The sequence below is a fragment of the Scylla paramamosain genome, chromosome 5, assembly GCF_035594125.1.
Source record: "Scylla paramamosain isolate STU-SP2022 chromosome 5, ASM3559412v1, whole genome shotgun sequence".
Classification (NCBI taxonomy): domain Eukaryota; kingdom Metazoa; phylum Arthropoda; class Malacostraca; order Decapoda; family Portunidae; genus Scylla; species Scylla paramamosain.
Window position 1 is genome coordinate 7,663,541 of NC_087155.1, and position 27,421 is coordinate 7,690,961.

General features: G+C 37.3%; 1 protein-coding gene across 2 annotated transcripts; it reads left to right on the forward strand.

Moving 5' to 3' along the window:
* The first annotated feature begins 1,461 nt into the window (after positions 1 to 1,461).
* Positions 1,462 to 26,166, forward strand: LOC135100477 (lysosomal thioesterase PPT2-A-like). Of its 2 annotated transcripts, none has more exons than XM_064003428.1 (6): positions 1,462 to 1,747; positions 4,543 to 4,684; positions 5,737 to 5,841; positions 9,573 to 9,705; positions 10,991 to 11,131; positions 20,933 to 26,166. In XM_064003428.1, the coding sequence occupies exons 2-6, from the start codon at positions 4,639 to 4,641 to the stop codon at positions 21,129 to 21,131; spliced, it is 624 nt and encodes a 207-aa protein (XP_063859498.1). In that variant the 5' UTR covers positions 1,462 to 1,747; positions 4,543 to 4,638; the 3' UTR covers positions 21,132 to 26,166. The 2 variants fall into 2 exon arrangements, with proteins under 2 accessions (XP_063859498.1, XP_063859497.1); XM_064003427.1 differs by having other exon boundaries at positions 1,465 to 1,699.
* Positions 26,167 to 27,421: the final 1,255 nt, after the last annotated feature.

Sequence of the window (27,421 nt, forward strand, 5' to 3'; positions counted from 1 at the left end):
TTGAGGCAGTCAGCTATTGACCTGCAGGACTGTCACAACCACTTTGTTGAGTTATATGGTGTCTAGATATATTGACTGACTGACTGATTCACTGATTTTTGATGAGAGAAGGTATAAAAGCCCCAAATTTTATTGTGGGACTTGATAATCATTTGGTCCTGCTGTCTGAGGTGTTGTACTTCATATTTCCATACCAAGGGTTCAGTCCTTGGCCAGGACACTTCTCAAAGTGATTTTTTTTTTCACTATCACATGAATTTCTCAGTGTTTCTGTAATGTTCTAAAGGGGAATGGTAGATTGATTAAGCTAAATTTTTACACAAATGGGATTTTATACCATTATTTCATTCTTGTTCTTGTTAGAAGTTTAATGGAGACGTGCAGGATGTGGTGTCAGTCTCTAGTGCCCCGCTCTGCTGATATCAGAGAGGTTATCTAGTTTGATTCTGGTGAGTTATCCTGTCTTCTGGAGAAAAACCCTGGTGTGCCTGAGTCTCTTAAGGGCCAGGGTAGGGTCACTCTCTGTTTGTCTTTATGTCTGAATCTGAATGCCTCCTTGGGAGGCCAATAACAATCTTTCAAAATCCCAGCCTCATTTACACATATGCCTTTGGCAGCTAGGATGTTAATCAACTTGTTTCTGTAAGAGTAAGGGCATTGGGTACTTGACTGCTTAAATTAACTAAAATTTTGTTAAAATGCATTTTTTGGTGTGCATTTATCAAATTTATCATTAAGACAGAAGAGAGATGATTGTTGAAGCTGTACTAGGAGATAAAAGATCTGGATGGAAAATAATTCCTCACTAACTCTACTCTTTCGTTATATCATATGTAATACAGTAGTCGCTGAAAAGTTTTCAGGATGCAGAAACAACTTTTTACAGATGGTAATTCACAGTAGGAATTAACTCCCATGAATTCAGCAGCAGAATTAATACCAATGTAAGTAAGTTTGAGCTGCTAAAAACTTAATTATGCAATCCCTACATGTGCACCACTACTTTAATGTGTTGTGTTCGTAGCTGTTGCCTTGTCCGGCTTTTCAACTCGCGCTCATCAGTGACTTCTGTATGCTGTTAAATCAAGCAGCTATAGGAACACTTCTTTTATATACAGTGTATATATATATATATATATATATATATATATATATATATATATATATATATATATATATATATATATATATATATATATATATATATATATATATATATATATATATATATATATATATATATATATATATATATATATATATATATATATATATATATATATATATATATATATATATTGCGGAGAAATGCATAAGTACTTTAATTTAACCGTATTTGTTTTTATCTAGATTAACACCATAATAAATTGTTGCAATTGTTTAAAATCATTCTACGGCTTATGAAAGTGCACAAAAGGTTATACATTTGAATTTCCCGCGTGTCCCGATTCTCGGAGGCTTTCCGACGTAAACAAACAATGACGCAATCGTTATCGCTCCCCAATCTACACAGGCCGCTCCACCGCTCCGGCAACATCAGCTGGGCGCCCTTCATACCACCACAATGAGATTACAGTTCCTCCTGGTGTTCTCCGGAATTCTCATCTTAACGTGTATGGCTTACAAGCCAGTGATAATTATCCATGGCGTCTGGGACTTGAGATTTAGTCTCAACTTTCTGGCGGAACAGATAAGACAAGTAAATATAACTGCTTTGAATTGTATCTCATGAAAAAGTCCTGTGGAGGTAGGCACTGTACCAGATTTGTTTGAGGTTATTGATAATTTGTTCCTGTTTTGTGATGTAATAGCTTATGTATCATTCTTGGGGTTGATCAGCAAGTGTTTATTTTTGTCTAGTGACTCAACATTACTCAAACTTGATGTGTCATGTTTCGTCATTTACATTATTAGAAAAGGTAAAAGGGAGTATTTCATGTGTAGTTTATATCTCTATTTCATTTTTTTCTCTAACTCTTAAATGATATCCAACTCAAGATATCTGTTGCCATAGCTAATATACGAATATGAGAATTGTAAATGAGTAGAAGCAAGCATGGGCTTTTCTGTTATGGTCGCCTCCTTAATAGTGTTATCTGAAAGACATGTCAGTTATCCTGTCTTCTGGAGAAAAACCCTGGCGTGCCTGAATATCAAGGAACCAGTGGTGTCACAGAATATCAGGGAGCCAATGGTGGAAAATTAACATTGTGTATTCAGCCATAGAGCCAATATACTTGAATGTCCCTTGATTCATGAGTAGTTGGATACTCAGTACATTTTTTGTAAGCCACATCATGTTCATTTTAAGAGAAAACTGTTATTACAAACTCCTTCACCTCCCCAGCTACTTCAGCCTCTCCTTTCTGATATTCTCCAACTGCACCATCTGATTAGTATGTATAGCCTCTAAACTGACATATATAAAGGTTAAACAGTGAATTGCATTTCCAAACTAAAGTTCACAAAAGCACACATATCTCCTAAATGACATTGGGTGGTTTTGAAACACATGTTAACATAGCTGCAACATAAACTTGTGTTAATGTACTAACAAGACCTTGTATGTAATTGCCCATCAACTTCTCTGTGGAATTTTCCACACCATCTATGAAAGGATTTCAGATAAATTTTGATTGACAAGCTCTATAAGGAATTATTTAGAATATACTTGCATTGGTCCTTTCTTTACTATGGTATTGCTCAGTTGTATGTGTGAATAAAAACATCAGTTATAATCACTTACTTCAATTTAATAGTGTTGGTACTTTCAGTGGCAGAGATAACCAGGCAGGATTATTACTCATTACATACTCTTATTGATAGAGTGATCAGTAATCTTAAATCAATCATGTACAGCACTAGGGATAATGCTGAAGTATTTATCACTAGTATTTGCTCAGTTATGTATATATAGTATACAGAATCTAAGATAAATTCCTGCAGTCCTTTATCTATATCTTTATTTGTCCTGTTTTTCAGTTGAAGTATACTCTTTGCCTCTATTACCTGTTTTTCTAGTCTACCTATTTCAGATACTTATATTTCTGCAGATGAAGTTCTCTCTCTCTCTCTCTCTCTCTCTCTCTCTCTCTCTCTCTCTCTCTCTCTCTCTCTCTCTCTCTCTCTCTCTCTCTCTCTCTCTCTCTCTCTCTCTCTCTCTCTCTCTCTCTCTCTCTCTCTCTCTCTCTCTCTCTCTCTCTCTCTCTCTCTCTCTTCTTTTTCTTGTGCATTCACAAATATCTAATCTCTTTTTGTCCCTGCAATACTAGATATTTTTATATCTATTTGTTTTCAGTCCATTCAATGACATCTGTATTGTAATCAGATCTCCCCTCTGTCGTTTTTCTTCAAGTATTGGTCAGGCTGTTTCTTATACTCTTTTGTCATAATATGACAAACTACAATTAGGGAAATACAGCTAAGTAAATATAGCTGGAGAGCACATAAACAAAATGTGATCAATGATGTTAAGGGACATAAAGGTGACCTTTCATTTAATGGACAAAGAGATGATGAATTGTAGTATATGTGGCATGAGTTACATTCATGTAGTTTTGTATCTGTGTGTTTCTAATAATAATAATGATAATGATAATAATAAATAGTTTATTTAAGTTACAGCCATGAAACTGAAAATACACATAATAATACAAAGTTCTTGGGATGTTAGAGAGTTGTGGGGAGGGGATTACAGTGACAAGTGGAAGTGTTTGCACTGAAAATTGAAAGAAATTGTATGGGCTTGGTCATGTGTGGTGCCTCCTGCAGGCCAGAGTCGGAGTGTCAGGGCAACACGAAACATGTAGACGCTGGGTGCACATTTGAGCCTGGGCAGTCACATCCTCAGGTATTGGGTGTGGTGTCAGGTGACTGACAGAGAGATTGGGTATATTGGTAGAGGTGGCTGATAAGGGTGGCAGATTCAGGTGATCAAGTGACAGCCTGGATCATTGGGAGGTGGTGAAGGAGCTGTACATAGGCAGGGTCTCTGTGCTAATGGATACCCTGCCCAGAAACAATTAGCACTTACCACCCTCATGCCTCAACATCTGCCCTGCACATCTCACTCCACTAAGCTCACAATCCAGCTTTCTCCTCTAAGGGGTGGTTAAAGAATGAGTTTTTGTTTAATTTTTCATTCTCCCTTTACCACCAAAATTTTCATCTACCCTTATTCTAATTTTTTAACTTAATATTTTGCCCTTCTTTTGTATTCTCCATACATAATTTCCTTTCATATCCTACTGTTCTTTGCTTTACATGTCTATAAATGATCCTCATGTGAGTTTGCTCTTTTACATTGCTACTAATCTTGTTTCATCCATGTATCATGCATACTTCTTTATGCACACTTTCACCAATCATATCTGTATATTAGGCTGCAGTCCTCCACAAAGGCAAGATGACTCAACTTATTTAATGGCAGGAATAAAAATATAAAAAGGGATGCTTGATGGTTTAGCTGTATTATATGTGATGTGAAGATTGTAGTAGATATAAACAGATCACTAAATTCATGATGATTCTTTATGTTTTCAGTATCACATTGGAACAGAAATTCACATTATAGACATTCTACATGGATGGCGTTCCCTTGCTCCTCTGTGGTACCAGGTGAAGAAATTCCATGATGAAATGCTGCCCGTCATGCAGAAAGCTTCAGATGGAGTCATTCTCATAGGTAGTACATGCCACCACACACAATGTATTCACATTATCATTCACTTTTTCCAATGATGAAAGTAATGTCTCTCTCTCTCTCTCTCTCTCTCTCTCTCTCTCTCTCTCTCTCTCTCTCTCTCTCTCTCTCTCTCTCTCTCTCTCTCTCTCTCTCTCTCTCTCTCTCTCTCTCTCTCTCTCTCTCTCTCTCTCTCTCTCTCTCTCTCTCTCTCTCTCTCTCTCTCTCTCTCTCTCTCTCTCTCTCTCTCTCTCTCTCTCTCTCTCTCTCTCTCTCTCTCTCTCTCTCTCTCTCTCTCTCTCTCTCTCTCTCTCTCTCTCTCTCTCTCTCTCTCTCTCTCTCTCTCTCTCTCTCTCTCTCTCTCTCTCATTAGAATGTATATAATCTACCACCATGCAGATGAGCATACTGCCATGATGATGTGCTCTTTTCCATCCCTCTTAAATTCAACACATTAAAGAAAAGCAAGTCATAGATGTATCATGGCTATGAAAAAATTATACCAAAAACAGTGTCATTATAGTAACACTGAACTCTGCAGAGTTCTCAAAGAATATTACCTCATCTACCATGGTCCCAAAATAAGAATATATGTACTCATTAATTATTTGCCTGTTTATAGTAATCACTTGATCATCCACAAAATTCACTCTCATCTCTAACCAGGAATGTTAGCATGTTGCATTCCCATTAGAAAATGGTAGGAATAAATAAAAGTAGGAATAAAAAGCTGCACATACCTACTGATGATTTATTTATTTATTTTATTTTTTTCCAATTAAGGAAAACAGGCTTAACAAAAAATTTCAATATGGCTATTTTGCCCTTTTCAACCACAGCTCACTATTTATTTTAACCAAGTTACCTTTTTCATGCACTGTTTATAATTGTCATACATTTAAACTTTCTTTGACTTAGCAGTACTAAAAGTCCTACTTTTCTTTTACCAGTAAATTTTTCAGAAACAAAGCAGTAATTTAGGATACATGCATTTTACCTTCATAGCACAGTTTTGTGCATGAAAGCAGTTTGTTAAAGTGAGATTGTACTGACAGGCTACTCACAAGGAGGTGTCATCAGCCGGGGCATTATAGAGACCACAGAACACAACATCACCACCTTTATTTCTCTCTCATCCCCTCAAGCTGGCCAGTATGGAGGTAAGAATTTGTTCTCTCTCTCTCTCTCTCTCTCTCTCTCTCTCTCTCTCTCTCTCTCTCTCTCTCTCTCTCTCTCTCTCTCTCTCTCTCTCTCTCTCTCTCTCTCTCTCTCTCTCTCTCTCTCTCTCTCTCTCTCTCTCTCTCTCTCTTTTTTTTTTTTTTTTTATTTATACAAATCTACATGATATGTGTTTACAGAGTTGTAGTACATATACTTTACATATTTCATACAACAATTTAGGCTAAAGAAGTCACTGTTAATGCCTTCTATCTGAAAGCCTCTCTCTGTTTGTCTGTTGCAACCACACATTCACTGCAGTCTTGAACTGCTGCCTGGTCCAGCCCTCAACACTTGGCTGCACTGTAACAAACTCGTTCCACCAGCCAATGTATGTGTTCAGAAACTGTCTTTGATGGTGCCACGTTCTGCACCTGGGCTGGTGCAGCTCCCCAGGGGCACGTGTGACAGCTCTGGTGGTGACTTCGGCATGTCGGGCAGGCTGCCGGAGAGCCTGTAGGTGTGGCACCCGTTGCTGTTGCACCTTGAACATGACGGTGAGGCCCGCCACGTCTCGTCGGTGCTGGAGGGTGTGCAGTGCAGGCTGAAGGCCGAGCTCACTGTTCCTGATGAGTCTGCCGCTCGGTCCTGCACCTTGTCCAGGAGAGCTAGGTGCTTGTTTGCCGCACCGCCCCAGGCCAGGCACGCGTACTCCAAGGAGGAGCGGACCTGCGCCTTGTAGAGTAACTCCAGTCCCTTGGCGTCAAGGAGGTAGGAGATTCTCCTCAGGGATGCCAGCTTCCCTGAGGCCTCTCTGGCGAGTCGCTCCACGTGGGTTCTGAAGGTCAACTTACGGTCGTAAGTGACCCCCAGCACCTCCACCTCATCCCGCGGCGTCAGTGTCTCCCCGTTGAAGGTGAGGCGCGGGGCTCTACTTGTCCTGTTGATAGTGAGCTGCTGGGTTTTGTGAGCGGCAAACTTTACTTGCCACTTCCTTCCCCAGGCTGCAACACGGCTCAGGGTGGCGTTGATGTCGTGGTTGGCTGCAGCTTCCTCCTCCAGTCCGTAGCTGTGGGATAGTGTTATGTCATCTGCAAACGCCTTCGCGGTAGGAACGAGGTGCATCAGATCATTGACATACACATTCCACAGCAAAGGGCCGAGGCAGCTCCCTTGAGGAACACCTGCCCTTATGGGCTGTGGATTTGATTCCCGCCCATTGATGATTACTTTGAGATGTCTGTCTCTCAAGTAATTCTCAAAGAGCTGGAGGAGAGCCCCGTCCACGCCTATAGCACGGAGCTTTGTGGTGAGGGCTGCGTGCCACACTTTGTCGAACGCCCCCTCGATGTCAAGAGCCACGACAGCCGTGGTCTCCCCTTGGTCAAGGCCCCACTCCACTCCGTCGAGAGGAGCAGGTGCAGGTCTGCCGCCGACCTCCCCTGCCTGAACCCAAACTGTCTGTTGCTCAGCAGGTGGTGCCTCTCGAGGTGCCGCGTGACTCTCGAGGCCACAACAGTTTCCAGCACTTTGCTCAGCACAGGCAGCAGGGACACGGGTCTGTAGTTTTTTGCCTCTGTCTTTGCATTTTTCTTGTGCAGAGGCACCACACTACTCCCCTTCCACATTTCAGGCCATGTGGCGTTGCTGAGGCAGTGGTTAAAGAGTGAAGCGAGTGGGCGCGCCAGCTCCGCAGCACACTGTCGGAGTACGCGGGGACTAATGTCCTGTGGCGCCACCGCTTTTTTCTCGTCCAAGTTTGCGAGTATCACTTTCACTTCCTCTTCATTTGTGTTCACTGTCTCTAGTGTTTCTTTCACGATTTGAGGGAGTAGCGGAGATGGTCTTTCAGGGTCGGGGATGCACATTTTTCGGCGAAGTGCTTGGCCAGGAGGTCCGCTTTGTCACGAGCAGTGTGGGCAATGCTGCCGTCTGCCCGGTGGAGTGCAGGGATGGAAGTGCCCCGCGACTCACCCTGCTGGTCCTTGACAAGGCTCCACCACTGTTTACAACCAACCTGGCCTCCTCTTAGCTTACTCTTGAGGTTAGCTTTCCACTGCTCCACTGCCCATGTTTGCGTGGTATTCAGGTGTATTGTTGCCTCTCGGTGCCTTAACCTGTTCCTGGCAGTGGGGTGTCTCTTAAGAGCACGCCAGGCTCGGTGCTTGGCATCAGAGGCAGAGCGGCACACAGGGCCAAACCAGGGCTGGTCTGATGCCTTGGTTTTGTGGTCCGAGTGCGGCACCCAGCGGGCCTGCAGGGCGTGGAGCAGCTGGGTGAGCCGCCTCACCTGCTGGTTAGCGTCGCCATGCAGCACGTCTCCCCAGTCTGTGGTCTTCAGGGCGGCACGCCCTCTCTCTCTCTCTCTCTCTCTCTCTCCCTCCCTCCTTTTCTTCCTAAACTGTTGTCTCATCCTCCGTTTATCCTCTATTAACACTTTACCTTTTAGATTTAGATTCTCTCTCTCTCTCTTTCTGCAAGGTAATAATTGATGCAAATGTGATAAAAGGTCATCACTTACAACTACCATTCAAAGTTGTCTGTCATTTATTCATATATTCATGTCAATTCATCCTTCTCATCTGTTCTCTCTCTCTCTCTCTCTCTCTCTCTCTCTCTCTCTCTCTCTCTCTCTCTCTCTCTCTCTCTCTCTCTCTCTCTCTCTCTCTCTCTCTCTCTCTCTCTCTCTCTCTCTCTCTCTCTCTCTCTCTCTCTCTCTCTCTCTCTCTCTCTCTCTCTCTCTCTCTCTCTCTCTCTCTCTCTCTCTCTCTCTCTCTCTACAAGTAGATGTCCTATTCAGATACCTGATGCTATAAAATGCTTAAACTCCAGCTAATTCATGTATTACCATGTGATATACTCAGTTTCTTGTTACTGTAATGCCTTGCCTTAGAGCATCATGAAAGTGATCCAATGGACGTAAGAGGCTTTTGCTTTGGGATTTAACCTGTCATGACAGTCATGAAAACATGAGTCTAGTATCTTTATCAATCAGGCCAAGATGATCACCAAGCCCGAAGTGGATTTCAGCTGGCTGTGATTATCCTACCACTACATTACCAGCTGCTGCAGTCCTAATGATAGGAAAAACAGTCTTTTCCTTTCCACTTTAACACATGCCCTACTATATATATATATATATATATATATATATATATATATATATATATATATATATATATATATATATATATATATATATATATATATATATATATATATATATTTAAAAAAAAAAACTTACCTCTCTTTTTAGTAATCCACCACCTAGCCCATGCAGTTTCAAAAAAATTTGCTTTTCCATATCAGTTTTGCTGTATGTTTTCTCTAAATCCACGAATGTCCAAAATACATCCTTACTTTTTGCCAGATACTTTTTGTACACCTGTTTCTCAGCAAACATGATTCACACATCATTCTCCTCTTTAAGAGATAGAGGTGGAATTGAATAGAGCTCACCAGTTTAATATTTATCTTTTTTACAAACGTTTTTAATGCAAGGTAACTAATTTGGAATACCTTGATTTGTTTTTTTTTTCTTTTTCATTGTTGCATTTGAGATATGTCTACTGTTTTATTTTCTTGAACCTTAGTTTCTCATTCTTTGCTTATTATTGTGAAAATTATATTGTTGATTTTATTCCAATGATTAGCAGGTGTTGCTTACTTTAATAATAATTCAAATTTAGTGCATTTTGTCCACAAATTGCATAATTTGCTTGTTTTGTTGCAGATGATTTTCTTCGATTGATATTTCCACAGTATATTAAAGAAACCGTATATGAGGTATTTTACTCAAGAATTGGCCAGAGGGTGTCTGTTGCTAACTACTGGAATGACCCTCATCACCAGGCCTTGTATTACAAGTTTGTACCATTATATCTCAAGTGCATGGATTTCACATGGTGTATACAAAGCTAGATTTTAGAACCATCCATCACTGACTTTTATGCAACAGCTTATCATCTTCAATTTAATCTTCCAAAAATGCATTCCATTAAGCTGGTAAAAACCTTTACCTTTTCTAGATTTATGTGTCTTCTCTTTACAGTATGTTTTATATCCAATGTGACACTTCCAGCTATAAACCATGGTGTGTTCTTTAGATTTCATGTTTTATAAAAGAAAAAAAAAACATTCATGGTATAAATTACTACATTTACATCAAGCCTTCAGCCATGTCTGTCTCTTTTAACGATGCTTGTGCTTAAACTCTCATTATCTTTAGTAATGCCCAAATGCAATTCAGTGTCTACTTTTGGTCCTCCAGTGAAACCAGACGTGTTTAAATGGGCTTTGATAGCAAGAAGGCATCAGTGTTCCTTTTTTTCAAGTTTCATTTTTTTGTTGTGTGATTTTTCTTGATATTATGCTAGCATTGACAAAAGAAAATAGTATCCACCACATATCCTGAAAAGAAAAAGAAAAAAACTACAATGGGAGGAAAATATAAGCTCAAAATATAATAACATTAATGAGCTCATCATTGAGGAAAAAGGCAGGTCATATTAAGTTTGCTGGCTTTGATGGAGTCAGCTACATACCTTGGTGCATAATGGCAGGCATCCCCTCCATGTTATGTGGTAATATGACCTGATTGATGTATTTCTGTGGCTTGTGCTGCCTAGTCTCAGAGCTTCTACTGGTGCATAAACTGTTTTATAGCAGTCAGCAAGAGGTCACAAAATTTGTAGATTTTCAGCTTCTAAATCACACTAAATAAAATTGTTCTATATATATAGCAGAATTTTTTCTTGAGCATTTTGTTAGCTGCATGGACAGTGACAAAGAAAAGCTAGTTTTAATCAAGCACACTGTAATACCATATGATATATTATTCTTTCAGCAAATGCATTTGTCCTCTCTTCTTTGATGTTTTTAAAGTAATTTTCACTTTCTTTTTGAAAGGTGTTAGACTGATCTTCTGTGGAATTGTTGCACCAATATCCTGCTGTACTCAGATATCATAATTTGACTTTTTCAGTTGTGAATTGTTCTTCATTGATGTAGAAATCCATCCAAGATTTACTATTTGTAAATAATACAGCTTCCTAAATACTATGTAGCAACAAAAAGTCCATAATTGCAGGAATTTCTTTTATAACAAGTTTCACAGGAAATTTGATTAATCATTCCCTCTTTGTCACACAGGTATTCTGACTACCTCCCATACCTAAACAATGAAATCAATGATTCATATAGCAAGGAATACCGACATAACTTCTTAAAACTGAAGAAGCTGGTTCTAATTGGAGGCCCAGATGATGGAGTCATCACCCCTTGGCAGTCAAGGTATGGAGATAAGGTTTGGGTGACCATTATATCTAATAATTTTATTGTTATCATTTTTTTTTTTTAGTGTGTGAATGAAAATATTTTTACGTACAGTTGATTACTAATTTTCACATTTGAAGATCATGTATAGTATATTACTTTGATTTTCTGGTACAGTTCATTCCTGATTGAAATGATAGATGGTTTCCAGTCAGTGCATGTGATGTGACTTTTCCTGTAATTCATAGTTCATCATCATCTTAGGTTTGTAGTGAACATGATTATAATTTTCACATCATACTTTAAATCATATATATTTGAATTTGGGATACATGTTGTTTTAAACTTGTATATTTCAAACACAGAAAAAAATCAAGAAACTATATTATTTTATGTTGATGGCTAATAGAGAGATTTCTTGTTGTACCTTTGCAAAATATTACAAACTGTACAAGTAGAAGGAGAGGAAATGGCTGTGGTGTATCCACCCTGTGTGGTAGTGGGTCATCTGCTGACCCACAATCACTGGTGGTAATGTGCTGAGAGAGTACAGCACAGAGGAATACATAGCAGCAAAGGATAGTGGTGAAGTCTAAGGCTGGCACAATCTTATTTCCTGTTTCATTATCAGAATAATATCTTAAATAAAATTTTTCCCATTACAAAAGAATTATAGGAACTTTGCTTATCAACTAGCAAAAGATGAACACAGCTACACATGACATATTGAGTGAGGAGGTCTATTCATGTATTTATCTTTGCATATGTATTTATGCCAGGCAGAATTTCACCCCTTATAGCTGGATATCCCATACAAGACATCATGTCTTGTCTAATGGTGGAAATAAAAGTATGGAAGAAGGACTTTTTAGGACCATCCCTCTAGTGCTTTTAGTGAACTTTTACAACTCAGGGAATACTGCATCAGCATTCTTCTAGCCTGGCTGCAGAATTTGTGACTTGGATGTTTTCCTCTAACATGGCAAGCAGGAGACAGATAGAGTCCTAAGAGGATATCTAAAGCCGGAAATGTGGATAAAAAGCAGTTTGCCGAATTACTGTTTATTAGTTAAGACTAACATATGAATGTAGAGTATGTGATAGAAATCAAACAAATTGGATTTCTATATTATTATAGGTCATGCAGAATAGCATCGATAAATTTAGGTGAGGGGAAAAGTGTCTGTGACATGTTAAGAGAAAATATTAGGGAAAGAAGAAAAGAATGTTTATGATAGTTGTAAATGGAGCAGAAGGAAATATTGTCATGGATGGAGTAATTTCTATATATGGAGTGTCTGGAATGAATGATTACAGTGGAACCTCGGTTTTCAAACTTAATTTGTTCCTGGATCCCATTCGAAATCCAAAATGTTCGAAAACCAAAACTATTTTCTCCATAGGAATCAATGTAAAATAGATTAATCCTTTCTCAGACACTCATCACCATGTCTTAGCAGGTAATGACTGATGCTCCCACTGCTAAGATGGCTGCTCCTCAACATCTCCTGCTTAGAAATTTTTATCCAGAAAGGATGTATTGAATGAACTTAGTGACACAGAACTCATCAAAATATATTGTTTAGACCGTGCAGGCATTCTCTTTGTCACTGATCATGTGAGGGAAGCCTTACAGAGTGACACAGAGGAGCAACCCACTCACCACCAAAATGAAGGTGTTCATAATACTTAGACATCTTGCTGCTGGGGAAAGCTACAGGGAAAATACAGTTGTGCAGTAGTGATGGCATTGTAGATCATAGAGAGAGCTACATGAGGCTCAGGATTACTCCTGAGCGCCAAACCTTGTTTGTTTATATCGTGGTTCTTCAACCTCTTCAATGGGATAACATTTAACATATTTCAAAGATTCACTTACTGTCTTACCTTTTGTGTTATATATCCAGCTATAAGGCCAAGGGCAACAAAAACCCAATAAAAAAAAAAAGCCCACTGAGATGCCAGCCCCAGAAAAGGGTCCAAAGCGGTAGTCAAAAATTGTAGGATAAGTGTCTTGAAACCTCCCTCTTGAAGGAATTCAATAGGGAGGTGGAAATACAGAAGCAGGCAGGGAGTTCTAGAATTTACCAGAGAAAGGGATGAATGACTGAGAATACTGGTTAACTCTTGCATTAGAGAGGTGGACAGAATAGGGATAAGACAAAAAAGAAAGTCTTATGCAGCAAGTCCGAAGGAATAGGGGAGGCATGTAGTTAGCAAGACCAGAAGAGCAGTTACCATGAAAATAGCAGTAGAAGATAGCTAGAGATGCAACATTGGAGCAATGAGAGAGAGGCTGAAAACAGTCAGTTAGAGGAGAGGAGTTGATGAGACAAAAAGCTTTTGATTCCACCCTGTCTAGAAGAACAGTATGTGTGGAACCCCCCAGACATGTAAAACATACTTCATATATGGGTGGATAAGGCCCTTGTACTGAGTTAGCACCTGTTGGGGTGAGAAAAACTGGCAGAGACGTCTCAGAATGCCTTACTTCACAGAAGCTGTTTAAGCTAGAGATAAGGTGTGAAGTTTCCAGTTCAGATTATATGTAAAGGACAGACCAAGGATATTCACTGTAGAAGAGGGGGACAGTTGAGTGTCATTGAAGAAGAGGGGATAGTTGTCTGGAAGGTTGTGTCGAGTTGATAGATGGAGGAATTGAGTTTTTGAGGCATTGAACAATACCAAGTTTGCTCTACCCCAACCAGAAATTTTAGAAAGATCAGAAGTCAGGCACTCTGTGGCTTCCCTGCACGAACTGTTTACTTCCCGAAGTGTTGGACGTCTATGGAAAGACATGGAAAAGTGCTGGGTGGTATCATCAGCGTAGGAGTGGATAGGACAAGAAGTTTGGTTTAGAAGGTCATTGATGAATAATAAGAAGAAAGTGGGTGACAGGACAGAACCCTGAGGAACACCACTGTTAATAGATTTAGGAGAACAGTGACTGTCTACCACAGCAGCAATACAACGGTCAGAAAGGAAACTTGAGATGAAGTTACAGAGAGAAGGATAGAAACCGGAGGAGGGTAGTTTGGAAATCAGAGCTTTGTGCCAGACTCTATCAAAAGCTTTTGATATTTCCAAGGCAACAGCAAAAGTTTCACCAAAATCTCTAAAAGAGGATGACCAAGACTCAGCAAGGAAAGCTAGAAGATCACCAGTTGAGAAACCTTGACGAAATCCATACTGGCTGTCAGGTTGTGAAATGATAGAAGTTTAAGAATTTTCCTGGTGAGGATAGATTCAAAAACTTTAGATAGGTAGGAAATTAAAACAATAGGATGGTAGTTTGAGGGATTAGAATGGCCAACCTTTTTAGCAACAGGCTGAATGTAGGCAAACTTCTAGCAAGAAGGAAAGGTAAATGTTGACAGACAGAGTTGAAAGAGTTTGACTAGGCAAGATGCAAGCACAGAGGCACAGTTTCAGAGAACAATAGGAGGGACCCCATCAGGTCCATAAGCCTTCTGAAGGTTTAGGCCAGCGAGGGCATGGAAAACATCATTGTGAAGAATTTTAATAGATAGCATGAAGTAGTCAGAGAGTGGAGGAGAGGGAGGAACAAGCCCAGAATTGTCCAAGGTAGAGTTTTTAGCAAAGGTTTGAGCAAAGAGTTCAGCTTTAGAGATAGATGTGATAGCAGTGGTGCCATCTGGTTGAAATAAAGGAGGAAAAGAAAAAGCAAAGTTATTGGAGATATTTTTGGATAGATGCCAGAAGTCACAAAGGGGAGTTTGAGCTTGAAAGATTTAACACTTTCTATTAATGAAGGAATTTTGGCTGGTTGTAGAACAGACTTGGCATGGTTCCAGGCAGAAATATAAAGTGCATGAGATTCTGGTGATGGAAGGCTTAAATACCTTTTGTGGGCCACCTCGCTATCATGTATAGCACAAGAACAAGCTGTGTTAAACCAAGGTTTGGAAGGTTTAGGTTGAGAAAAAGAGAGAGGAATGTACGCCTCCATGCCAGACACTATCACCTCTGTTATGCGCTCGGCACACAGAGATAGGTCTCTGACAGGAAAGCAGTAGACATTCCAAGGAAAATCAGCAAAATACCTCCTCAGGTCCCCCCAACTAGCAGAGGCAAAACGCCAGAGGCACCTCCGCTTAGGGGGATCCTGAGGAGGGATTGGAGCGATAGGACAAGATACAGATATGAGATTGTGATTAGAGGAGCCCAAAGGAGAAGAGAGGGTGACAGCAAAAGCAGAAGGATTAGAGGTCAGGAAAAGGTTAAAAATGTTGGGCGTATCTCCAAGACAGTCAGGAATACGAGTAGGGTGCTGCACCAATTGCTCTAGGTCGTGGAGGATAGGAAAATTGAAGGCTAGTTCACCAGGATGGTCAGTGAAGGGAGAGGAAAGCCAAAGCTGGTGGTGAACATTGAAGCCTCCAAGAATGGAGATATCTGCAAAAGGAAAGAGAGTCAGAATATGCTACACTTTGGAAGTTAAGTAGTCAAAGAATTTTTTATAGTCAGATAAGTTGGGTGAGAGGTATACATCATGTAAATTTAGTTTGAGAGTGACTCTGTAGTCGTAGCCAGATGGTGGAAAACTCAAAAGTTTCAAGAGTGTGGTCACGAGAGCAGGTTAAGTCATTGCGCACATAAACGCAACATCCAGCTTTGGATTGAAAATGAGGATAGGGAAAATAGGATGGAACAGAAAAGGGGCTACTGTCAGTTGCCTCAGACACCTGTGTTTCAGTGAGGAAAAGAAGATGAGGTTTAGAAAAGGAGAGGTGGTGTTCTACAGATTGAAAATTAGATCTAAGACTGAAGTTAATGAAGAAAAAGTTGAGGAGGGTGTGAAGACACTTAGGGTCGTTTTCAAAAGAGCATTCCGATCTGGGGACATTTGTGGTCCCCTCCCCAGATAGGGACCCTGAGGCTGGTGTAGGAGTTGCCATGATAATTTTGAATTTTTGAGTGAAGGGTGTGTGTGTTGTAGTTTTGTGTGGAGGAAGAGAGTTGTCTTTAGAGAGCAGGCTGTGACTGCTCCCTTGTGTTGTGAGACACAAAGGGAAACATTCAGTGAGGTCACAGCTGGGTTTAATGATAAGTCCCAGCACCCCACTGATCCAGTGCTTTACCCCTCACTGGGAGTAATTATCGTTTCGGCAGGTGCCTACTGACTCTTCCTCCTACGTGGACAATGTTCAGTACTGGAAAATGTGCGTGTGTGTGTGTGGGTTGATTGTTACTTTGAAAAGTCGAGGTGATGTGGACATTGATGACTAGAGCCGGCCCACAAAATGCGTGGCATTGTCCAGTATTTAGCCTGGTGCATGTTAAAAATGCAGGACCAAAATTCCTAGTAGTATTGCCTGATGGAGTATATATGAACGTGTAATGAGAATCGTTGCTGCTCTTCGTGGCGAGCTAGTGTGTTCACCTGGCTGCATTGTTGTGAAGAGGGCCAAGCTAGTGCTGTGCATGTTATGCCATGTTTTCATATTCACACTCATCTAAATTTTGGTTTATACTATGAACACCCTTTATTGCAGTACTTTCTTCCACTTCACTCCTGATATTTATACTTCTATGTGAAAAAAAAATATATATATATTTTGACATCAGTTATGTTTTATTTGCTCTTGCGTCCATATATATATATATATATATATATATATATATATATATATATATATATATATATATATATATATATATATATATATATATATATATATATATATATATATATATATATATATATATATATATATATATAGATAGATAGATAGATAGATACAGATATGAGATTGTGATTGGAGGAACCCAATAGAGAAGAGAGGGTGACAGCATAAGCAGAAGATTTAGAGGTCAGGAAAAGATCAAGAATGTTGGGCGTATCTCCAAGATGGTCAGGAATATGAGTAGGGTGTTGTACCAATTGCTCTAGGTCGTGGTGGATAGCAAAGTTGAAGGCTAGTTCACCAGGATGGTCAGTGAAGGGAGAGGAAAGCCAAAGCTGGTGGTGAACATTGAAGTCTCCAAGAATGGGAATCTCTGCAAGAGGGAAGAGAGTCAGAATGTGCTCCACTTTGGAAGAATTTTCTATAGTCAGAGGAGTTAGGTGAGAGGTATACAGCACAGATGAATTTAGTTTGAGAGTGACTCTGTATTCGTAGCTGGATGGTGGAAAACTTGGAAGATTCAAGAGCATGGGCACGAGAGCAGGTTAAGTCATTGCGCACATAAACACAACATCTAGCTTTGGATTGAAAATGAGGATAGAGAAAGTAGGAGGGAACAGAAAAGGGGCTACTGTCAGTTGCCTCAGACACCTGTGTTTCAGTGAGGAAAAGAAGATGAAGTTTAGAAGAGGAGAGGTGTTCTATAAATTGAAAATTAGATCTAAGACCCTGAATGTTGCAGAAGTTAATGAAGAAAAAGTTGAGGGGGGGGTGTCAAGACACTTATGGTCATTATCAGAAGAGCAGTCTGAGCTGGGGACATTTGTGGTCCCCTGCCCAGATGGGGACTCCGAGGCTGGTGTAGGAGTCGCCATGATAATTTTGAACTTTTGAGTGAAGGGTGTGTGTGTTATTAGGTGCTTGTAGTTTTGTGTAGAGGAAGAGAATTGTCTTTAGAGAGCAGGCTGTGACTGCCCCCTTGTGTTGTGAGACACAAAGGGAAATGTTCAGTGAGGTCACAGTTGGGTTTAATGATAAGTTCACAGCACCCCCTGATCCAGTGCTTTAGCCCTCACTGAGAGTAGATATCGTTTCAGCAGGTGCCTACTGCCTCCTCCACATATAAAAATGAAGGGAATATTTATAGAAACTTTAAATTAGTAATAAATGGGAACTTTTCTGCGTCTTGTGATATTTGAGACCAAGTAACTTGTTTGAAAACTGAGTTTTTCGGAAAGGGAGACATTTGGTAAGTGATATATATATATATATATATATATATATATATATATATATATATATATATATATATATATATATATATATATATATATATATATATATATATATATATATATATATATATATATATATATATATATATATATATATATATATATATATATATATATATATATATATATATATATATATATATATATATATATATATATATATATATATATATATATATATATATATATATATATATATATATATATATATATATATATATATATATATATATATATATATATATATATATATATATATATATATATATATATATATATATATATATATATATATATATATATATATATATATATATATATATATATATATATATATATATATATATAATTATTTTTTTTTACAACCCAGGTTCAGTCTCTCTCACAGCTGCCACTAACTCGGGTCAGCTTCCCTAAGCTGATTTTTACATAGCTTAGTGCAGAGCACAAATACGCATATACAGGGTCCTTCTGGTCTTCTGTAATGATTAAAGAAATGAGGTCGCCAACCTGTTTCACCCATCTACAGGTAGGGGAGCATTACTACTTATAAGTAACTTTAACTTACGAGAAAGAATTGTAACACCACATGCTAGGGGGGGGTACAGCTAGGACAAAGAACACACACAATTATGAGGTTTATAATATTATGTGAGTTACCTCCCACTAAAAATGGAACCACCCACATTCACAGAACATTATATCCTCCTGCATGTGAATACCCTACCTGCAGTCTCCTAGAGGTCTACAGCCAGTTACACACACAGAATTATGAAATCCTTTGGCTTCAGAATTCTCAGCAACAAGCTCCTCAAGCCAGTCATATTTAATGACACAAACAAGAGCACTGAGTCAAACACATCACTACTAACAAACCTCAAGAGGGATAAAGGATCTCTCTCAAGATGGCAACAAGATGTCAAAACAAACAAGGATGCCATGATGGGGATGGTAAGACCATGTAGCCCACAGAAATATATAGCACAGCACTTTGTCAAACTCTGAATGGGATTCAGTCCTATCTATTTCAGCAGGACTACTGCCAATAACTCTCCTGCAATAAATACTATTTAATAATAGCTCTGTAAAATATATCTCCCAACCCTTTGTGCTGGCCCTCTGTCACTTCCTCCAAACGTGCTCCAAACGTGTGTCCTTTCTTTCTTGACTATAATGCCTGACTGCCCATGGGAAAGCAAATCAGCATCATGTCTCAGGCAGTAACTCATGTGGGGGGTGAGGGAAAGGAAGTGGGGCATGTATTGCCTTGCTCCCTACACAACTCAACAACTCACGAACTTTACATCAAAAGAACATTGTTTAAAAAATCTATTATGGGTCAACTACAGGTACTGGGTGGGATCTGATATGCAAGGTTGACTCTTGTACTATATAATATATCGGACTCAACATGATAGGACAAAGAGAAGTAAGGAAATTTGATAGGAGAAGAGGAGAGGGTAGGAACGTGAGGTTTTAAAGTAAACTGGGAGAGGGCAGACAGGTAGTTATCGTGCTTCAGTCACCTTCTGTTTTCTCTTGCTCTGTCTCCTTCCTTCTTACTTCTCATCTTCTTTCTACTTCTCTTTCTCCTTCCCACTATTTCAGTGCATGTAACAATATTATTAATAGTGACAAGTATTCATAGAGTGTATCACATGCACTGTTTTGAAGGGTGTTGACAGGTAAGTTACCAGAGTATGCTGATGCAACCTCCAGTCTCCATGATCAAGACTATACTAGATTTTTTTGCTTGTTTTTCTTTATGTCCATCTTTTAAACATGAGGTGGTATAAAAGAAAAAGCAGAATCCTCTAGAATTCAACTTGGAAAAAAAACATAAAACTTATAAAGAAGAACATGATGGAATATATACAGGGTGTCCCATGAGGAAAGTCACATATTCTCAGGAATGAAAGAGCAAATCATTCTGAGTTGGAAATGTTCCATGGTCATATGCTTTTAATGCTGTGGTGTAGAAGTTACAGGACATTTAAACATGAGTGCACGTTAGTGGGAATTGGCTGCATGCAGGCTGCCCCTTAAAGTCCATTTGATTACTGTTGTCATATGGAGTTTATTATACTATAGCTATTATTTGCTACAGCAATACACTGCCTTCTTGAATTTGGCTTTTATTTATGAAAATCTTGATGAATAATCAAGTAACACCCTCATGATGGCAACGCCCACCATTGCAGCCATCCCTCCCTCCCTCCGCTTCACCAATTCTTAGTGCGTTCGCATTTAAATCTCTGGTAACATGATGTTAAATGCACTCGATCATTGAATATTTACCATTTAGAATGACTTGACCTCACATTTTTGCAGATATGTGTTCTTCACAGGACACCATATATATATATATATATATATATATATATATATATATATATATATATATATATATATATATATATATATATATATATATATATATATATATATATATATATATATATATATATATATATATATATATATATATATATATATATATATATATATATATTCATCCATGCTGTCTCTCATGCAATCCTCAACAGCTGAGGACCCTGCTCCTCATGCTAACATAGCTTCCATTTGGGGGTAAATTATCTTCTTCAGGGTAATATTGCAATTTGGGGGTTAACACAAAAATCAAGAAAAGTAAAGCATTGTAACACAATTTACTGGGGTAAATTGGATAACAGAACATAAAAACAAAAATTAGGAATCATTGATCTATCAACATAATTTTTATGTAAAATTACTTTGAATGAACTTTTTCAGATTTTTTTTTTTTTTTTTTTTAATACAACTTGATATATTAACATTTTAGAAAGTGTGATAAATTTTAGCTATGTATTTTTAATAAAAGCTGTTTCCTCTTTCAGCCATTTTGGGTATTTTGACAGTGAAGAAAATATTACTGAAATGAGAGATCAGATATTTTATCAGCAAGATCTGTTTGGCCTCCGCACATTGGACAAAGGTGGGAGGATCAAGATTTATGAAATACCTGGAGTGTATCACACAGACTGGCATCACAATGTGTCTGTCATCAAGAATTGTATCCTTCCATGGTTAGACTGATGACCTCATCTTGGTGGAACTTTGATGAGGTTCATTAGTTAAGTTTTTATGCAATCAATTTTGTACAAATTGTATGTTTTATATAAATAGAGAGCATCTTCAAGGAACAAGGTACAGTGCTTTGTTCAAACTTCAGAGAACTAGTGCTAATCCAGTCCAAAATTCATATAACTTCTGAAGTGCTAGAATGATATTTTAATATTTTCATACTTGCAGAATTTATCAACTTCAATTAGATCATTGTGCTGTGAGTTTGGGAAGAATTTTTTTTTTAAATATGCTAACCTCATGCCTGCCATCATATAAAGGCATGTAACTCAAAGTTGCAGCTTTTCCTGCTGTTATATACAATACAGTTTAACACATACGGGTTTTTATATCTGCTTAGGTGGCTTTAATGAATTTCAGAGGTGTAATTTTAAGTCATTGATGACCTTTACAGTCAAGTTAAGCAATTCTACTTACTTGGTCATGGGCAAGGTTTATGTATTGTTGATATTCTCAGGTCTGTGTTGGTGGTGGTTTTACTGAAAGCTCTCTACCATAGGTCATTATAAATGCTGTATTGCTTAATTGCTTCAGAATTATGAAAATTGAGGTGATATCCTGTTTTTGAGTCTTGTTTTTTCTTGTTAATGTCTTTTTAATTAATTAATTACTTTATATATTTATTTATTCTTTATGGATATCAGTGGCCAGCATATGACTATGTGCTTTCTTTGCTTTTGTTTTGGTTGTGATAATGTCCAAAACTGTGCTACAGGGTACATATCATTGCAAATAACTGGCCATTATTCACCTGTAGATCTTTGAATAATTACATTTCATGAATTTGTACTTAGTTTAGATATGAAATTTATCAGAAAAAATATCGTAAGTACTTTTACAGACTTGTTTTAGAAGAGTAATATTCTTTTTTGCTGACCTTTGAATCACTGCCCAACTAACTAAGTTCTTCTGGTTCCTGATACATATGATATATATTACTAGTCAAGAAATAAGAGATGAAAATATGGAATGAGCAATGTGAGGGAAGTATGGTGCAAACTAAGAGGTCAAATAATTGGGTAGGTAAACCAGCAGATTTCTGAGTTGCATAGAAAAGGGTAAAAGCTTCAGAAGTTACATAAATATTCATTAGCTAAAGATTCATTTTAGCATTTAATATATGAAGAAGGTGCAGGAGATACACAAAGAGAAAATGAAAGCAAGGTAGGTGGGACTGGGACACCTTTATGATATCAGTCCCTAGAGAAAAACTATTACATAATGAATTAAGTGAAGCATTGTGGGATTGGTAGAAGTACTAATTTCCTACCAGAAAATATGATGATAATAAACAGCGGAAAAAAAGGTTGTGCATTATAATACAAGGACCTCTTCATCAGAGAGAGAGAAGTGGTGGAAATCTTTCCTACACCTGTCAGGAGGGCTGTATATGGAAGAGGTACTACTAGGTGAACACAGAAGTAGGAAATTAGGAAAATTACTCAACCATTCTATAATGAAAACCTGAATCTCATTTATGTATTGTTACTTGTAATAATGACCCTTGCTACACTCAGGGTAAATTATGGAAAATGAAGAACACTGAATTGATCAAAATGGCAAATGAAAAGTGAGTAGATGGTGAGACAGGTGCTTTTATTCTTACTTCGTATATTTAATGCTTATACATTTGAGTTGATCTTATTAATGAACAGTTAGTATTCTCTTCTATGTACCTAGTTCTGGTTCTCCTGTAGACTGTATTTTCCACAGCAAGTTATATTAGAATGACGGTCATGCTGAGTCATGTCTACTTTCTTACTTTCTACTGTGCTCTACTTCTTTGACTCTGACAACATAATTTTACCACATGAGGAGATACAAACAATGGAACACTGATGCTGACTGATGCTGTCATCCTTTGATTAGCTCAAGTATTCAGGTTGTATTTGTACTCTTGCCAAAACTCTTAGTTATTTGTAAATCGATGGATTATTTCTATGTTTATAATCCACCACCTTGTAAATTAATACAGATTTAAGTTGAAATACAGAGTCAGATTGCTTAATGTGTCAAAAAAGCATGAATACCTGACCCAGTCAGAAGATAATAGTAGCAGTCAGTGGCACTTCCCATGTTTGTGTGTCCTCAGGTGATGAAATTATATTGGTGGAGTTGATGAAGCAGGATGGTTTGTGATGAGTGGCTGAGTTGCTTCTTGCAGACTTTATAGGAATTTTTAAGACACCAGTCATGAGTTGACTTTTAGGTAAGCCTGGTTGTTATTATTATTGTTGTTGTCAGACTCCTTATGTGGACTCTTATGTGGAAACTGTGATCTATTTATTTATTTATTTTACTTTATTATACATATATATTTTTTTCTCACTATGATGCCACCCTGAACTGTTTGTCATGGCATCATCCTCTGGAGTCTGTGTGGGTGAAATTGTTGGATGAGGATGTGGGGTATTTTTGTTGGGAGTAACAGCTGTGAACTGCAGTATTGATGGAGTAGTATTAAGTTATTGATATCTAATCTCTAATCAATCACCATCTATACTTACTAGGATTGGAACTGAGCAATATACTCATACCACAGGTGAATCTCTATTTATGAATGAGTGGAGTCCCTAAAATTTTCATCAGTTGAGTATATGTTAATTGGGAACATTTATATTTTTGTCATTTAATGCATTATCACTTTTTATTTATTAGATTTCCATATGTACACATGCTCAAAAAAAGTATTGTTACACAATCAGCACAATTCAAAGTGACACCAAGAACTAATCCATTGATAACAGGCTGCTCATGTTGGTATCCTTGTTCAGTGTAGCTGTGTAGCTGTGGTAGCATGAATCAAGTGATCTGCACTCTTAAATTAAGCAATAGGATTTGAGCTGCCACAGTAATGCTTCATGAAACACTGGCAGAGCCTTAGTCCAACACATTTATCAACACTACCAAGACTATCAGTTTATTCAGTGTGAAACTTGTCAGACCCCATTGTAATGATAATTTTTTTAGTGTGTGTACATGTAGCTTGTGCCTTCTGAAATCAAAACAAATAAGAAGAGTATATTTAATTTGTATCTTCAAAAGTTCATAAACCAAGGCTTTTAGTAAAGAAATAGAGTTACATCTGCTACTATTTTGCAAGGTTTTATGCTTGAACCAAAGTGAACTTATTACTAATGTGGGATTACTTGCAATAAAGACATTAACCATATGAAAATTAAAGTAATAGGGTAGTATTTTCTCTTTTATGATAAGTTTTAAAGTCAGTAGTAATATAGAAATAAGTGATGTAATATTTTCTTTCATGGTATATGTATAACTTAGATTTTGTCTCACATTGTGATAGCAGTATTGGTTGACATGTAACAAGATGAGGAATGTGAGAAAGTGCTGAAAGAATGGAAGTAAAAGGGGAAGGAAAGAATGGTACCCAATTAAATTTTCCATAACAAGCTGTTTATTAATGGAATGTTAGATGTCATTACTGAAGTAAAGGATTGTCATGCAGTGGCTCAGAAGATAGGTTTGTTACCCTTTTTACCAATAAACTTCACCAAAATTATCTGCACAAAAAATCAAATAAGTTTGTTACTGTTGTTAGCAAGAACTTCACCAAAATTATCTAGGTACATAAAAAATAAATAAATAAAGGTACAGCACATGAGCATAACAAAGCTGTAAGCAATTGAACGGCCACAAGTTTTCTTATGACTTGACAGAAGTGATCTCATGACATCCAAGATTATGCAATATGGTCATTCTTCTCTTCAGTTGGTTTGTGATTGCTAGTCAGTTGTCACATCTCAGTTTCCAGAATAGGGTAGTAAAAACATTGCTTGACTGAGGATTGGAAGGAGGGAATTGTGAATTGTTTATGAGTGAAATACATGTCATGTCTTGGTTGATATTATTGTTGCCAGATATTAAGTTTGCTATATCAATAATTCTAAAACTGTGTGATGTGCAGGAGACTTTCTAACCAAGATATACTGATGCTAATCAGGATAGTTATACTTAAATAATTGTGATATCATGTATTTTATTGGCAACCATCCTGGACCATTTGATAGTTTTAATAATCTGCTTTTTGCTTTTACATATTTACTGGTACTGATACCATTAGTTTATGGTTAACTCCAAAACTGGAATACTACCATGTCCAGTGTAACACCAGTGCCAAAGATAAATCATCACACTATTGTGGGATTAAAAGAAAGTAGCAGGATAAGATTTAAAAAAAAACTTATGTGAGAAATGTGGGTATCAGGTATTGTTAGTCTGGTGAGGCTGGATTGTATTGCTGGATGTTGTGTGTATAATTTGGTTAAGAAATTTGTGCATTCTTCTTGTGACTGCATAAAGAACACTGCTGAATATTTGTGCTGAATATTTGATTCATCTACTAGTGAATTTTGTTTAAGCCAGATATTTCATTTGAGGTGCAAAAATAGAATAGTTAAACTGTTTTGAAAGTGTGTATATCCATATGTAAAAAAAAAATGTTGCTTTTACATAATGTAATTAATTATATTAAGTTTTGTATCTCTTAAAGGGTGTGCAAACTCTGTTCCAACAATAGAAAGGAACATGCAGATGTCACCCTTATTTTAGTGATGCTGGGATGAAGCTTGAGGTGAAATCAGAGTATAATGTCAAAGAACAGACAGAGTGTACCCTGATATGAACTGGATATGTGTCCTTTCCATATAATTGTGATTTCCACTCAGTCATTCTTATAGAACACTCCATCACCACGAAGAACTGAGTAGTCTCTGTTAACCAGATGTAAAATAAGTTGATAACTGAAAGATTAGAAAGCTATTCACAGAATTCTGCACTTGAAAATTTGAGGCCAGTGTAATGACTTTTTTTCTCTCTCTCTCTCTCTCTTTCTCTTTAACTGAAGGTTTGTGTATGTATTTGTAATTAAGAATAAAGTGTGTTTATTCTAAAGAAAAGTCATAATAGCTGTTCTCATTTGCTCTTATGTTTATCACTTGAAAATAAAGTTGTAAATTAAGGAAAATGCATATTTTGTCCTTGTTCATTGGAAGTTGTAAATAGATTTTTAGGTACAAAAATGTCTTCAAATGCTTTACTGTACAGAGGTTGTATGTTGAATGAAGTGTTGTCTATGCATGTATACATAACATGTGAGGCTGAAACCATTCTCATGTTCATCTCTATTTTGGAGCATTATATAAATACCAAGATATTGATCTGAAGGTGAGGTAAAGTTTTTGCCATGAGAAGTGCCTTCATCAGGAACAGAACACCTGACATGGAGGTACGAAATATAGCACCTTGCATGTTGGGCCCATAGTGTCAGGTCTTGATTTAAGGTAATCTTTGGGATTTCAGATCTTCTGTCACAACACCATGTTGCTTTTTTTTCATAATGCAGCAATGCTTATGTTGTGGTTGCAATTTTTTTATCAAGTGACTCCAGGACATCAGAGCACATGCATCCTGTCTAACCTAATTGCAAATACATATTCACTTCTAATGACAGGTTGCTGTAAAAAGAATGGCTAATTATAGAATGTTTCTTGTGGTAGTTTCATTTTGAAAAAAAATTTTATATATATATATATATATATATATATATATATATATATATATATATATATATATATATATATATATATATATATATATATATATATATATATATATATATATATATATATATATATATATATATATATATATATATATATATATATATATATATATATATATATATATATATATATATATATATATATATATATATATATATATATATATATATCCTGCCATTGCAGTTTTTTTCCATAGTATTGGACTCATCCTGAACTTTGCAGTATCTAAGATATTTAATGAAAATGAAGAATTGCTTGTTCTCTACTCTGTTATTCATTATATGCCTTGATTATTGATAAGTCACCTAAGGAATGGTTCAGGACTTGTTTTCCACTCAGCATTGCTATTTGGGCAATATCTGTGGTGGCTAGTTTTTTGCAAATAGTGGTAGGCCAATTGTTGCCATGTCCATGCCACACAGCGAACCAATTTGTCTTGCATTTCATTTTGCATGTGACTTGTAAGTGGGAGTATATGATGTGTACTCTCATTCTGTTCTTGTCACACATGATGATATAGCATGAGTAGTAAAGTGTTAAGTTGTCCTTGAGACCAAAAGCATTTCAGGAGTGGGGGCTTTGTAAGATGCTGGATCATATGGAAAATAATCACATTATTTTATCACATCTATGCCATTTATTTGTTTATTTTAGTAT

Excerpts from the sequence above, each read along its gene's own strand:
- LOC135100477 (XM_064003427.1), top strand. The coding sequence starts at position 1,565 with ATGAGATTACAGTTCCTCCTGGTGTTCTCCGGAATTCTCATCTTAACG. Across the intron at positions 1,700-4,542 it reads TGGCGGAACAGATAAGACAA|TATCACATTGGAACAGAAAT; the intron begins GTAAATATAACT and ends TTATGTTTTCAG. Across the intron at positions 4,685-5,736 it reads AGATGGAGTCATTCTCATAG|GCTACTCACAAGGAGGTGTC; the intron begins GTAGTACATGCC and ends TTGTACTGACAG.